General features: G+C 36.3%; 1 protein-coding gene across 1 annotated transcript; it reads right to left on the minus strand.

The window, feature by feature from the left end:
- Positions 1-1,207: 1,207 nt before the first annotated feature.
- Positions 1,208-9,732, minus strand: LOC103941848 (plant cysteine oxidase 4). The gene is made up of 6 exons (XM_048576748.1): positions 9,575-9,732; positions 8,932-9,268; positions 4,528-4,673; positions 3,885-4,032; positions 1,680-1,883; positions 1,208-1,543 (listed from the first exon to the last, which is right to left on the minus strand). The coding sequence occupies exons 2-6, from the start codon at positions 9,032-9,034 to the stop codon at positions 1,425-1,427; spliced, it is 720 nt and encodes a 239-aa protein (XP_048432705.1). The 5' UTR covers positions 9,035-9,268; positions 9,575-9,732; the 3' UTR covers positions 1,208-1,424.
- Positions 9,733-16,499: the final 6,767 nt, after the last annotated feature.

The following is a 16,499-nucleotide window of genomic DNA, read 5'->3' on the forward strand; positions in this document are numbered from 1 at the left end:
ACGTATATCATATTCAACTTCCTGCAAGTACACCAAGTAGTCATCTGATATAGCAGACATTTTAGGTCTTGCAGATTTCCTTGTTTTCCTTTGTGCCACACTTTGAACAACTGGTGTGGGATTAGTGGGTGCCACGGCTTGTGTTTGAACAATATTTTCTTCTTGTTCAGTAGCTTTCAAATTGTCTTGGTAAACTGTAACTCGCTCCACACGTGAATCAGTTGACTGATCTTGTGACTATAAAGGCAAACCTTGCAAAGAATCACTAACCAACACTGGCTTCAAGATCATATGGGACCTTACCTGTTTATAATTTTTAGTCTCCGACTTTGATGTCAATTTTTCATTTCTTCGAAAATAATATAGTATAATAGTCGCTTAGGAGTAGGGATGGCGATAGTTTTAGATTGGGCAAGGAAATGTCATATCCATCCATAACCACGAAAATTAATCAAATTCATAACCGCAAATTAACCATCGGGGATTATACCCACCGGGTGACGGATTCCTCATCATTAACGGTTATATCCATTTTTGTTAATACAAAAAATATATTTGTTCAATTGGTGCACTAGAATTTAGTGGATACTAATGTCATTATTAAATATCCACGTCCAATCATAAAAAATATAACAATTTCTTTTGAAGTTGTTCATGATAAGCCAAATATGATATGCCAATTTTTTTTGGAGTTGTTCATGATAAGCCAAATATCATAAAACATTGATGATGTTGGCTGATCTTGTTATCTCCCATAAGCACCATTGAATTCTCATCGATTTTGATTCAAACTTTTGACCTTTCCCACACAATGCAATTTTTGTATTCTCGAGGTAATGAGATTTTTAAAGTGTTAATAGCAGTTCTCTTATATTATATAAATTTATATTATGCATTGTACATACTATTCAGGTCAAATTCAGATCGAGGACCCTTATAAGCATATCCAAAACCATAACTGAATAATATTCACATATTTTCCCCATATCCAAAATATTCTCGAATTTTCATACTTAAATCTGTTTCATTTGGGCAATTATCCACGATTACTGGACCTAACGGTTTGAATTGTCATCCCTACTTAGGAGTCTAGTAAAATTTCTCCAGTTATAAAGGACATTAGGTTGCAATTTCGTGAATGATGAATTTGATTCCAACAAAGATCAAGCCGCTCTAGCCTCAATGATTCAAAGAGGAGCGCCCCACAGAAGCCAACCCATGATTTCATTTTTGCACAGCTTGCATTAACAACTCTTCCAGTTCAATGGGAAGTCAGTAAATCGGACTACAAGGGTGTATTTATTATGTACAAGTCAAATGCGCAACTTACAGAACCCAAAATTATTGCCACTCTTGTTCCCCTCAATGGTTCCTATCTCGACAAAAAAGAAGCAAATTTGACAGAAATGTATGAACAAGAATTCTCACGTTCTAATGACAGGGCCCTTGTACAGCCCTCGGCGAATCACAAAGTTTTCGGGAGGTTGAAACTCTTCTAACCAAGTCACTTGAGGCTCTATAACTCCATCAAGCTCAAGATCGCCTTCATTGCAAACAACAAACAAAAAATACGTATCAATATCAGCAACCTCGACAAAAATGTACTTGCCTGTTACCAGATATCCTTAACTCAAAACCAGAAACTCTATCATCTCAACAAGGTAGACGAATTTCATTACCAGGCAGATCTTTTCTTGAGGACTTCCGGTAATAACTGCAGTGCCGTCCATCTTCAGACGAGTAAGGCGGAGCTAGGATGTCAAATATGGCGCAGGGAGTTATAGCTCTAAAACTATGGATATTGCCTCCTGTTGTCGGATAAAGAACTGTTGGCGGACAAGGGGCGGTCATGTCAGTATCTTTGACCAGCTTTGCAGGTCTTGCTGCAAAAACTCACAGTTTTTAGTTAAAAGAAAATAGAAAAATTAATGAAATCATAATAACCAGCTTCCCACAATGTAAGCTAACAGTTGTACCTAGGGTTGGGTGGTACCCCAGACTTTCAAATTATGATAGAAAGATTGAAATGAAAAACAAAAAAAATTAAAAAGACTTCACGTGAGCCTCGTCAACTCATGTAAAAATCTCTAACCGCATTAAGCAATAACCTCTTAAATCCCATCCTCCTGACAGGCACACAACATTGGCCAATAGGGATGAAACAATAAACCCAACTCGTAATTTCTTATTTCAGAAGTTACATTCAAAATTTCCAGTTTTAGGGCCCTTTTGATAACCATTTCATTTTTACTTCGTAGTTCACTTAATTGGTTAGAAATAAAGAGAAACACAAGGAAGAAAAGAGGGATGAATAAGGATAGTGGAAGGGTGGTGGGAAGGATGTGGAAAAAATGGACGTGTAATGGCGTAGAACATGAAAACTAAAATCTAAAAACTGAAAACAATTTTATACAGGTTTTCACTTTTTAGTTTTTGGATTTCGCTTTGTATGCCATCCCATGTGCATTTATCCCCCCTCCCTCCCACCACACTCTCCGCATTCTTGGTTCCTCTGTCCTTCCATCTACTTTCTCTCTATCTCTAGCAAGAAAATGGAACTAAACTAAAAATGAACTAATCAAACGGACCCTTACCTTAATCTTAAGGCTTTAAATCTTTGAAAGTTTTTTATGTTTGCATAAATGACAGAGCAAAATACAATATCTATGTAAATTACAGAAGAATTTAATCAAACACCGCAAGGGATAATTTTCCAGAATATGAATGGATCAGGAACTAACCATGTCATTAATCCCTCAACATTTCTTAGGTGAGATCTGTATTCTAAACAATTAAATAAAAAATTAAAAAAATTAAAAACAAACATTATCATCCAACACCAAGCTGACCAGTCATATCTCCCCGGTTAACAATATGACACATCCCCCTAACTCACAATCACAAAGGAATCAATTTGAACATTCCCAAACAACACAGATGTTGAAATAGGGAAGAGAAAGTAAAGCAGCAAACTCATTCATACCTTTCTGTAATAGCATTTGAAACAGTCAAAGCTAACTAATGGAAATCAAATCGCCAAACTTTGGAGTCATTTCATCATAACGAAAAAATGGACCGCCTGCACGTGTTTTCCAACCCCTCTTAATGCAAACCGTGACATGTCTAGGTTACAGATAGTATACACTATGAAAAGTCCATCATTATCTGCATGCTGAGACTAGGTCAATATCAAGCTGTGGGGGGATTGTGTAATTTCCTGAACTTGAAAAATGTAATATTTTGTGTCCCTCTTTTACTATCTAAAGAATAATAAGGATAAAATATGGATAATCTAACAAAAATAAAGACTCCTTGCCTCTCCTCTAGGCTCCTCTAAGATCCTCTAGGCTCTATGCCATACAGAAACAGTTTGGCTAGTTGGCGAAAATCAAATACCAGATTAGTGGGAAATTAAAAGATAAAAAGATCCCATAGTTATCGACAGAAGAGATCAGAGGCACAAACAACCAGTTTCTTGTAACAACACTCTTACTAAAACTACATATAGTAGGCATTCAAATCTAAGCAACAAAGAAAAACTGCAAGCTGCTGATGTTTACAAGCTGTCTTCTCAGCTGCTTGTTTCCATGGCATGTTTATTTGTATATTTATGTTCAAATAATTAGGATCTTAAATATACTCATCATGATTCATATGTCAATATATTAGTATCAAGATATGAATAAAACTGATCCCCGCACAATCAACCAACAAAAACAGTTAAAAGAATACCCAAATGTGGAAGCATACAACAGGCTAGATATAAACACTCACAAACAGGATGCTGTTGATTTTTTGAAAGCATGAAAATGAGGTATTAGGTAAAGGAAACAGTACATTAACTAACATTGTACAGTAGATGAGAAATACTGTGGAAATCACACCTTCTGATGGATCCGCAGGGCCAGGAAAATCAACCCAGTCATATGAATTAACACGTATTGTACCATATATAAGCTTGCTCAACACAGTCATTCCAGGATGATTATGAAGGGGTATGATAGAGGAAGGCGGCATGCAAAAAATTCCTATCTGCCAAAAGTATAAGCAATTATTCAATACCAGTAAATCAGTTTCGTAGTCTATTTTTTTTTTGATACTTGGATCTCCAATTCTAAATTTCTATGTGAACACTGACTGTGCCGGACTTATGATATTATCTTAAAACTCTAACGTTGGTTGAAGAGATTTATAAAAATGGACTTGCAGTTAATAATAAGCTTATTTTTCCATAAAAATACGACCAAAAAAGCTTATTTTTGTTAGGAGAATGTACAATACTAAGTGCAAAGTATTTGAAACAACTAAAATTAACATAAAATTATGAATTATAAACAATAAATCATTTGAAATCCATGCATATCTATTTCATCCCACAGAAATACAAACTTTTATGCATTCGTTATAATTATTCTCATGAAGTTTAACTCTAAATGAACTACAATTTCTAAATTTGAAATCTCACAATCGAAACGGAACCCAAACAATTTATAATCAATAACTGATGACTTGCAGTCCTGTACTCACAGAAAAGCTACGACACTCATGCAAATGCAGGTATTTGATTGGTGGCAGTGACTGCTGATTGCCATTACGCTCAGGCATAGCACCTGACCAATTACGCACCACTTGTGCCTCCTGTTCGAGACCTACATCTGCAGGCTTAATTTTCTCTGAAATAAAAACATCATACAGGGTTAAAAATTGATAAAATAGAATGAATGCGGGGTTCACAATAAGATTTCACACTACTCTGTGCGGTTAGAAAAAAAAATGAGGTGCCTCAGAAATATAGGTTTCTATAACATGACAAAATGGTAGGCTTATGACAAGCTTGCCATATGAGATTCCTGAGCCATGGTTACACTAGACTCATTAAGGCTCGTGCAGAAACCTTTCCAACTTTTGAAGAAGCTAGAGACAGTATCAAAGATGAACCTAAGGAATAAACTATTGTACTTAGGTGTCTGAAAATATCCAATACTAGTTAAAAATATGTCTTAAGCTCTTACAGTAATCAAAGCATTTATCTCTAGTAAAAGGTAACCCTTCATCACCAGGGAAACATGTTACTTATAAAAGAGATTTTGCGGTACTAATGGCTCAAGATTTCCACATAGGCATAAAAAATTTAATGCCTCAGTGGGCTGGTTAAATGAGTTGGGGCCGCTGATGGCCAATAAGCTTCATCACCTTTTGGAAGGGGAAGGCCAACACATTTTACAGAGGGCCAAGGTCAAGCCCAACCCCTGACAAAGGAGGAAATGTGCTCTGTACATAAAATCAGACCATACCCGACCTATCACGTTTTAATTTAAAATTAATCATCAATAACTATTTATCTACACTACTATTAAGAAAATCCCGTCGATTTTAATGTAAAAAATGTCGACAAAACCTTTTACATAGTAATTAAACTCCACGTTCTACCAACCATTTAATCCCCAAAGTCCACTTTTTCTCTCCTTATTGCAACTTCCTAACGCTGCACACGCAGGACATGTTTGAGAATTAAATGGTTTGTATTAAACTAACTTATCTTAATATGAGAACTGGATGACTTTTTTGGAGTGTGATTGACAGGTCCCATAAATAAAATTATCTTAAATTTATAGTAATATGATAAGGTTGGACTGTGGCAGCCAGCCCAAGCCCAACAGCAGTACAAACTGGTCAAGTGAGGCCTTCAGGCCAGGGGACATTACAAGCCTGGCCACTGGTCCCACATTTATTAGAAAACAATAAACAATAGAGTTGAGATCATTTTTCCATTTGAAGTGGCCTACTTAGTATGTTTTAGAGGCATAAAGCCAAGTCAAGAACGGCATATGAAACTCACAAAGATGAACTCAAGCCTAAAAGTAGAGCAATATACATTTAAGTATTTAAACCACCACTTATGTATGACGTAAGGCTATCTCCAATCTAAAAAAGGCAACAGTTAAAAGTTAAAGCCATATTTTACTCCAAATAAGGTGGTGCAAGATACAATATCTTCAATGCATACGGAGTAAAACTTGGCTTTTAACTTTGAAATATTATACATTAGAGAGGGAATAGTCAGTTTTAGAGTTATCTGTATCTTGCAAAAGTGGGGCTTCCACTGTTAATTCTAAAGTTATATTCAAAGTCAAATATGACTTTCATATAGCACCAAAGTCATACATAACCCCAAAATTTCTGGTACATTAGAGAGGAATTGGATCAAATCTAGAGCCAAACATAACTTTTGAGCCATAATTTTCCGCATTGCGTCTAATCAGACAAAAGTGCTAAAAAAAGAGCTTCAAGTTGTTAAAAATTCCTAGTTACAATTACATATTACCAATCAAACTCGCAAGAAGACAAATTGGTGATAGTGTTCCAACAAATTACTAACTAGGTTTCCATCTTGGTAGCAAGAGCATCCCACCTTGAAAACATTCATATAGCATGGACAGTGGACATGTTAAGATAAGGATTTAGGGTGGAAATACATCATACAGATTATGGTCAGGCCATTAAGCATGAACTCAATGATATAGGATACACAAATTTGAGATAAGACCTGTACAATTAAGGAGTTTAACAAATACATGGGCAAGTTTCAAAATGAATTGCAACATGAACCTATATGATTTTTTTTTTTGAGAAGAAACTATAACAGTTTATTAGAAAAGAAAAGTATAATACACAGAAGTGGATAAGAAATCCACCAAGAACAGAACAAGAAAAACCCTCCAGAGGATCAGATTAACAGTAGGACAATTCTTCGCAACAGATTAACAGTAGGACAACCTCAACCAAAATCATTTTACAACTGCTAACCTATATGATCACACATAAATACATGCATCAACCCGAACAAACAAACAATTTTGGTAGTTTGGCAGCTCATAGGTCCTATTTTCTTAACTAACCAATTACAGCTTCAAGTTAGCGGGGCACAAGGAAATGAAACATATACATAGAAATAGAGGGAGGCAACATGGTAACAAATGGGCCTTTATGTTCTTTCAACTCATCAGTTTGGTCCTTTTATGTTCCAAACTCATCAATTTTGTCCTTCTTCTATTGACTTGGTCATCAATTTCGTCCTTACCGTTAGATTCCTTTAATATCTGTTAATGGGCTGACCCTGTGCCAAATGGATTATATAAAAAAACAACATTTTCAAAAGGATTTAAACTTTCAAAAACCATAAAGAAAAGGGAGGTAACATGACAACAAATGGTCCCTCATGTTTTGCCACCTCATCAGTTTGGCCCTTTATGTTCCAAATTCATCAATTTCGTCCCTCATCTGTCCACGTGATCATCAATTTTGTCCTTACCGTTAGATTCCGTTAAAATATGTTAATGGGCTGACACTGTGCCATGTGGATTATATAGAAAAACAACTTTTTCAAAACGATTTAAAGTTTCAAAACCATAAAGAAAAAGAAAATTAAAAATAAAAAAACTGAATAAAAAGTAAAACCCAAACCTAGCCACCACCATCTTTCCCGACCTCACATCTCCAAAACCCTACACGATATCTGCTGCATCCACCAAAACCAAAACTGTTGAAGGATTGAGGAACCGATATATGTAAACAAATTTGTTTGATTATAGTTTTCCACTACTCATTCAATCTATTTCTCACTGAAGGATACATTTGATTTCAACTACACTTGTATGCGAAAAGAAATTCACTATCTGCTGCACCCTATGAATAAATTTCCATTCAACAAAGGAATGAATAGACACGTAACAATTGTGGATGTTCTTTAAAATTATAAAAAATAAAAAATAAAAAAATATATATATTTGCATAAAGAATCATGGAAGATCAGAAACCTTTAAATTGTTCCAGAGGAAGTGAACTAGTGATAATGATTATATGTTAAATATGGATGTGATATATGAGAGACCTGGATTCCTTATACCAGATAATTTAACCATAGATTACTGACCTATCGGACATTCCTCTTGAAGATATATTCAACATCAAGTTAAAACAATTTCAGATTCTAGTCAAAGAAAATCAATCAACTGCAAGCGACAAGAAAATGCAAATCAACTCATGAAGTCAACAAGGAATAGGTATATCTGACGAACGGATGATCCAATTTACTAAACTCCACGAATGCATTAATAGAAGCATCTTGACATAGTGCTAAAAAGAGAAGTTGCCTGATAGTATAGCAAATTTGAAAAGCTTGCCTAAAGTATATATATTTACTTCAATGAGTTCTCATTATAGGATTAGCTTGATTAGGTTCTAAATATAATTTTAAAACAGGTTATAAGGTTCTTTTTTCTATTGGGAATTAGGAGTATGTAATGAACTTCACAAGGAGAGCAACCAGATCATTCTGAAAAGTTCATATGTATAGTATTGTCCCTGTCAGGTGGAAGGAGTGTATGCAGCAGGTTGAGGAATCAAACTAACGTATAGATCAAATCTTTTAATTAAGTTCACAGCATATATGTTCTAAAGTGCTTTCATCCTTTTTCCCCATTAGCTTCTGAGTGTGAACTTTGGATTAGTTTAACAAACTATAAATCCCAGGTTTTTTACATTTTCTAGATGTTTAGCTACTGATTCATGTGTTTTAAGGGTATTGCTGATTTGTAGTCTTCGGTTTCTTAGATTAGCAAGTTAACTAAACTCAGCGACAACTCCTTTCCACTTTATAACTTAGTGGGGAGCACTTTAATTGGGCGGTAGAATAGAAACTCCAAAACTGTCCCGGAAACCCGGCATATTTGTTTCTTTGAGGTTCTCAAATCAATATTTCTGGCTGAAAACAAACAATTCGCTTTAAAACAGCATTGCTGTCTGTCTCAAACATTCCAACTAGGCATGGCATATAATTAGCACAGCACAATAAGAAGCAGCAAAAGAGAAGCACAACTAAAAAAATGTTCGGTTGATATATCAGGATATTAAAGGACCACTTCTCCATACCTAGTTTGAGGCGAACTCTTTCAACGGCTTCTTCTGACACAGGTCCAGTCGGCGTAAATGATGACTTGCAAACATTATAGAGTCTCTGAATATAATATGGCATGATGCAAAGACGGTACCAACTTAACTGAACGGACTAGAGCCACAAAATCGTTAAGCCGATAACGTCTTCGCAAGGAAACTTATTGATTGCAATCCCAATTCAAATCCCAATTGGGAAAAACCTTGTTTCCTTTAAATCAGCATATCAAAACTCTCATTTTGCAACCAGAGAAGCAATAATGAAACTCCATAGCAGTAGTTCGATTCCGTCTCAGCTAATCCTATCTATGAGCACCTACCCAACAACAAAAACAATACATATGAAGCAAGTGTTAGTCAAATTCAATGTTTTGATCAATTCTAAGCAACCCAACAAATGGGCAAAGTGAAAAAAAAAAAAACAAAATTCATGCATATACAAGTAAGACCCATTTCTCAACTAATTTGAAAGTGAATAACATGAAAATTTATCAAATGAAATCAGGGAAGTTACGATTTAGGACAATCTAAAAAGATTAAGAATCCATGTTGGATCCAACCCTTAAAAGCCATAACTGAGATCTAAAAGGGAGGAGAGAGATATGGATTGAAGGTACGGTACCTGAATTGGGAGAGCGAAATTGCGGAAAACGTGAAAGGTGGACGATGAGGGAGGGAGGGAGGGATGGCTTCTGTAGCACTAGCGTAAACGAAGAAGACGAGGAAGAAGCCGAAAGAAGATCTTCGCCGACGTCATCACCTTTTGCGGCCCTTTTGGGGTTCCGTGTGCCTCTCTCTCTTTTACCAATTTAGCCTCCATCTGCGAAATATTCACAAAACCACCCTCCCATGTTCTTTTTTCTTTAGTGGTACATTGGTACTAGCTTCTTGTTTTTGTTTGTTTTTTTTTTTTTTTTGAGGAATGCAAAAATGCATTAAGAGAGGGAAAAACCCAGGAACAACCAAAAACCCTAAAGTCAAACAACAAGGCGTCAGAAGCAACTGAGGGAGTATAGCCCACCCAAATACAAAGATTCTCTAAGCCATGCCCATAAGAAGTAATGGCATCTGCAACAAAATTAGTTTCCCTATAAATATGATTCCAAGAAATGGACTCGAAAAAAAAAGCCCAATCATTTGATGTCTTCAATGATAGCTCTAATACGCCACGGAATGCTACACTTTCCCAAGATGGCCTCAATGACAATCTTATAGTCCCCTTCAATATTGATCTTCTTTAAATTCCTAGACTTTGCCAATTGAAGAGCATCTCTAGCAGCTAAAAGCCTTGGCAACAGTAATTGTGTTTTGCCCCAACTTCCTTGCCCTAGCCAGAAGAGGATGCCCACTAATGATGAATCCTACAGTAGCAGAGGAACCAATAACAGAGCCATCAAAATTTATTTTATGATACTCCACATCAGGGGGATGCCACCTGATAAGTTTATTTCTTCTATTTTGGTTATCCAATCTAACTTTAGAGTTGACAAGAAGGAAATTCTTAGCTATAGAAGAAAAAGTCTTATAGTTGCGAATAGTATTAGGCTTTATCTGCCTAAAGACAAAATCATTTTTGTCATTCCACATTTGCCACCAGGCAAACAAAACTTTACTAAGAGCAAATAAGTCTTCTTGGTCAATGAAATCCAGGTTATTAAGCCAATCATTAACAGAGGGAACTAAGGAAATCGCGGGTAAACTGCTGTCAATCATCCACAGCTCCTGCGCATAAGAACAATCTTTAAATCCATAACCTATGTCCTCCTCACCATTATTACATAACGGACATAATGCAAAAATGGTGTTATTGAATTTATGAAGCTTTACATTAGTTGTTAGCTTATTTCTCCCCAACAACCAACCAAAGAATTTAACTTTGCGAGGAATGTTTAGTTTCTAGATTTTGTTTAGAAGCCCTTCAAACATATGGTCCTGATTACCATTGACTTGCAATATATAAGCCGATTTAACCGAGAACTCACCATTAGGATTGGGATCCCAAACAAGCCTATCTACAACCTCATAAATTGGGAGGAGAATGACTAGAATTTTCTGAACAACGTCTATCGGTAATAATTGATTAAGAATGCCAACATTCTAGTTCTTATCTACTTTAACATCACTAACTTTAAAATTCCAGTCAATGAGATGCTGATCTTGGATGGCAATGATATTGGACAGAGGGAAAGGAAAAACCCAGTTATGGGTCCAAAACTCTATGTTTTGACCATTTCCATCTCATTCCCAACTTTACAATATGTCTTGCTGCTAAAATACCTTTCCAAGCTACTGAATGTTTTTGCCTACACTTTGCATTGCAAATTGTTTCATGTCTTAAATATTTTGCTTTAACAATCCTAACCCACCAGCTTTCATTATCATTAATAATTCTCCAAACAAGCTTGGCTAAGAAGGCAAGATTAAACTTTTCAGCCTTTCTGATCCCAAGGTCACCTTCCGACAAAGGGGTATAAATCTTTTCCCAAGCTATTGGAGAGAAGTTAGATTTTTTATTCCAGAGAAATTTTCTACTCTCCCTATCAATAGTTTGAGTAATTTTAGTAGGACATTTAAAGCAAGCCATTATATAGTTAGGCATCCCGGCTAGACTCGACTTAATAAGAGTAAGTCTTTCAGCCCTGGATAAAGAGTTTGCTTTCCAACCTGCGAGTTTATTTTGAATTTTGAGGATAAGCTCTTTAGCATTAATTAGATCCTTCCAACATATAATATTATGGACACCTAGATATTTTCCAATAGTAGTTTTATGTTGTATTTGCAAAATGTTGACTAAATCATTTCTTAAGTTCGCAGGAGTATTATTTGAGAAATAGAGAGACGACTTATGAAAATTTATTTTCTGACCTGAGACCTCAACAAACCGATGTAAGAGGAACACAATCTTCCTTGCAGCCTTCGTGGACGCTCTGCTAAAAATAAGACAATCATCAGCAAACATTAGATTAGCAACTCTAAAACCAAGCGGGGAAGAAAGAATGCCAACATGATTACAAGGATTATTAGCTAATATATTAAAACATCTTATCAGAGGCTCCATACAAATGAAAAAAATGTAGAGTGATAAAGGGTCACTTTGTCTAATTCCTCTTGACGGATAAAAGTAGCCATTGGGCAAACCATTGATCAGAATGGAAAATGAACAAGATGAAATGCAATTCATAATTATAATGAAAATAATTTCAATCTAACTTATGAAATTTAGTAAGAGTCTTTTGAAAATATTTTGTATTCCAATCCCCAAGCTTGAGCCAGTTTTCTTTAGCTCTTTGAGCCCACATAATTTCTTCCTCATTAAAGAGTTTTAGCAAGGTTTCCTTTAGGTGATGTTCCTACTCAGTGTAGTTTATATTATCCGGATGTTTCATACGAAGATCTTGAACTTGTTTAAGTTCCTCCTGGGAATATTTAATTTGATTCTTAATGATTCCAAAGCTACTTTTACTCCAATTCGTAATTTTATACTTAAACGTGTTAGCACACGATCTACACCAATCATTAGGGTTCCCAGAGAAATTACATCTCCAGCTCTCTTTGACAATATTCGTGAACTTAGGGTGGTTTAACCACACAGCTTCAAACTTGAATTGCTTTCGGTAACCATTAGTCCACGTATAAGGGGCTCCAGTAGCATGGATGGTAGTTAGACCCCCACTGTTATATGAATGAGGCTACATTGTCATGTAAGGAGTGTCATATGAATGAAGCTACATTTTTGCTCATCACTCTACTTATTACTATTGGATTAGTTTAAATTTTAAGAGTTATATTTATCTACTACAAAAGTCTTGAAATTTAAACTCATTTAACAGTGACTAAGAGGTGGGTATCACTATCACTTAACAGTGATAAATCTACAGTCTAGTGATATTTCTTTTCACTTGTAAGTGAGGGTCTTACGTTCAATTCTCGTTAAGGGCGAATTTGAACCAAATTATAGCTAGCCTATTTTGAGGTTTAGCCTACTCTCACACCCTCTTAGTGTAGATAACATTGTTTGTTTAAAAGAGTGGCGAACAAATCCCAATGTGTGAGGCATTCACTGTAGATTTACCCTCCAACCTCGTTTGGCACGTCGTAAAAGACGACTAGATAGTACCAATAATACAAAGTGGGTGTTTGGTGAGTTTCGTATTAAATAAGCTCTTCGGCCCCACTTATTTTATACCTTTCACACTCGACTATTTATCCTCTCCTAAACCTATGTATTATTAGTCGGGTATGCCTCTCTCTCGTTCACTCTGTGACTCTTTAGCAGGCTTGCAACATTCCTCCCTCTCTCACAGGGCCTGCTCACCTCATCTGTGAAATTCCGTTCCTGGATTTCACTGTTATAATATACGTATTTGTATTATTGAGATTTTATATTTTTTTTTTAAGAATTTATATTAATTCATTTGAATTTATATTTTAATTAAACTAGTTACGAAGTTTGAAGTTTGGAAATTAATTATTAAAATCCGTAGACCTTTCGAAGTCACAATTTATATTTTTGAATAGAGCTCAAGCTCATGAATGCGTAGGCGCAAGCTGTTTGTGAAATGAAGTTATAACGAGATAGTTATTAATATTTAAAGTTAGGGGTATTATTGTAAATTGGCCCTCATCTAGAAGGCTCCACCAATTTTGGAGTAGTGGGGGAAATGCCACATGGGTGGCTAGGATGGAGAGTTGAGGAAAGAAAGGATAGAGATGGATGGAGGAAAAGAAAATAAAATGAGGAGAGGGGAGAGGTCTCGGCTAATGAGGAAGAGAGAGAAAAATGAAGGGGTGAATGGGAAGGAAAAGAAAGGAGGGGAAGAGAGAGAGGAGAGACTTACTGAATTCCTTACCCGGTCCTCCACTTCGACCTGACCTGGGTTCCCTCGACATTCCTGACGATTTTCTGTCCATTTTTTAGGTGCTGATGATTTTAGGCCACTTTTCGGCCAAACTAGGCTACGGCCCAAGTATGAAAATTGCTCCTCTCACTGAGATATACTTGCCTGTAAAATTTGGTAATTTTTAGAAATAGTTGAATATTCCAGCAAGTAAGGGCAGCACGTGGCTAGTGGGCCGCTGATGCTATTTTACACTAAATTGATATCTTGATCTTAGATTTGATATACGTATGATGTGATTTGATTATTATGACCTAGTTTCATTATGGTACCTCGATATATGTATGATGGGCTCCTCGTGATGACGTGTTTCCTCAATTGACGTGCACCTTGATTTACGTAATGATGGCATTATATGGTGATATGCTTGTTTATTTTATGTGATTTGATTTATGTATTGAACTTGTTGTGGAATGTGTGGTTTGATTTGTATGATTGACATGATGTAATGAAATGTGAGGGCTAGTAGTGGGCCGTTAACCCAATGTTATGGGGTTTATTACTTCGAGACTTGTTTCACATATAGTATCATTGTTCCATTTCTTGTTTTGTTGAGCGTTTGTATTTTGAGCACTTGATTCACGTTTGTTTCTTCGAGTTGTTGATATGTTCCTTGGCCCTCCGCTCGATTCTGTTGAGTGATCTGGAACTGAGTATCCGCTGGGGTTCCATTGAGTAGTCCAGTTCCTTGTTTCGTCTGGATTCTATTGAGAGGTTCGGAATCCCTCGTGATCCACAATTTCGTTGAGTGGTCCGGAATCATATCCAGCTTGGTTTTCATTTAATGGTTCGACATGCATTGTACTCTGCGATTCCATTGAGTGGTCCGAAATCGTATCTTGGTTTGGATTCCGTTGAGTGGTCCGGAATCCCTTTTGGTGTCTTGGTTCCATTGAGTGGTTCGGAACCCGATGTTGATGAATTTCATTGAGTGATCCGAAATCGCATCATTTAACTCATTGGTTCCTTGGTTTGATTCATTTGAGACAATTTCAAAGATGTAGGCTTCGGCCAAACTGTGTCGCTCTAGCCCTGCATTTCAGTGTATTGTATGCATTATTGATTGATGTGATAATTAGATGGTGTTGGAATGTTTATGTGTGGATGAAAGATAAGATGGCTATAGATTATTATTGCGCTTTGCAGATTGTTCCTTGAGGTGTTGGATGTCTTGAATCGTGGCATTATGTTGAGACAACGTAGTTTGTATGATGAATATTCAAGTGTAGTGAAACAACGAACTACGAATGGCTTGATCCCTATTGAAGGTACGTAGGCAGTCTAACGAAAAGGTTAGATGCAACCATAAAGTGTACGAAAAATTACTACGCAATTAGAGGCATGAGTTGTGCTTGGTACATATTTCGGAGGCGGGGTATGTTAGATACGGGTTTTGGTGACGTCACCTGTCGATCCTGGATGTATGTCGGGATCAGGGCGTGACATCGTCCCTCTCTCGTAGACTCACAATGCCTATTCTCTCTTGTCTGAGATCCTTATTTGTTGTCTTCTTTTATTTCTCTCTCTGTTTCGCCCTTCTCTTTTACACACACACCTTTCACCTCTTCCATTCGCCTTCGATCTCTAACAACAACAATTCCAATCGAATTTTCCATGGGTTGAAAGAAGAAGATGAAAATTCGAATTCTTCTGGACAATTGAAAGCAAAATTAATGGAATGGGATGGTAATTCGGTGGGCTTTGCAAAGGATGATGGGGACGAGGAAGAGGAAGGGAGCTTGACTTTACCTAATGAGGACGAAGATGTTTTGAGCTTGGGTTCGCATTCGTGGGGATTGATTTGGAATTGAAATTTGTGCTAGATGTTTGATCGATGTGTGGATTGTTTTTTGTTGATCTGTGTGTGGATTTGTTTTATAAGAACCTAAAAGTTAGATTTTACCTCAAATTTCTGTAATTTTTGGATTTTTTCCAGAAATTTTTGTATTAATTATATTCAAGCAATGTTGTATACCGGAAGAGGATCCTCTCCAAATCCACTTTGTGGGGATGCTAGGGATTCTCACATCCTAGATGTTCATCATATATCGTGCAGCTAGTTTTCGTCAGCTACTACTTGTGTTTAATTTTAAATAAAAAAAAAGTCAAATGATTTCTGATTGCACGATGCACGATGAATGACTAAGATGTGGGGATCCCTAGTACCCCCATAAAGTGGATACGGATGGGATCTAATCCCCTGTATAGCAAACACAATATAAATAATACGGTCCATAGTATGATATTGTACCTAATGTCTGATTAATTTAGTCAGTACTATCCGATGACTATTTATCCTATCTGACTGAAATAGTCAGTACAGTTCGAACTATCAAACGAGACCTCCTTGTTTTTGAAGCTAAAAAGCATTTGCCCACTAGAAATTTTTCATCGTGATCGGAACACGAATGATACACCATGTATTTTAATATAAATGGTGAGAAATTTTATTTTTTATGTTATTAATTTTTTACATACATATCCTACAATTTATATAATAACATGTTGTGTTTCAGTCACATTGAAAAATTTCTCTGACAAAGACATCAACTAATTGCCTTCTTTTTCATTCTTCGTTCTATGCACACAATTGTCAAAATATAATTAATGTGGGGAAAGCGAACCCCACTTTTATCCATCCATGTTTCC

Source organism: the organism of the source record quoted next, unplaced genomic scaffold, assembly GCF_019419815.1.
Source record: "Pyrus x bretschneideri cultivar Hongxiangsu unplaced genomic scaffold, Pyrus_bretschneideri_v1 Contig90, whole genome shotgun sequence".
NCBI lineage: Eukaryota > Viridiplantae > Streptophyta > Magnoliopsida > Rosales > Rosaceae > Pyrus > Pyrus x bretschneideri.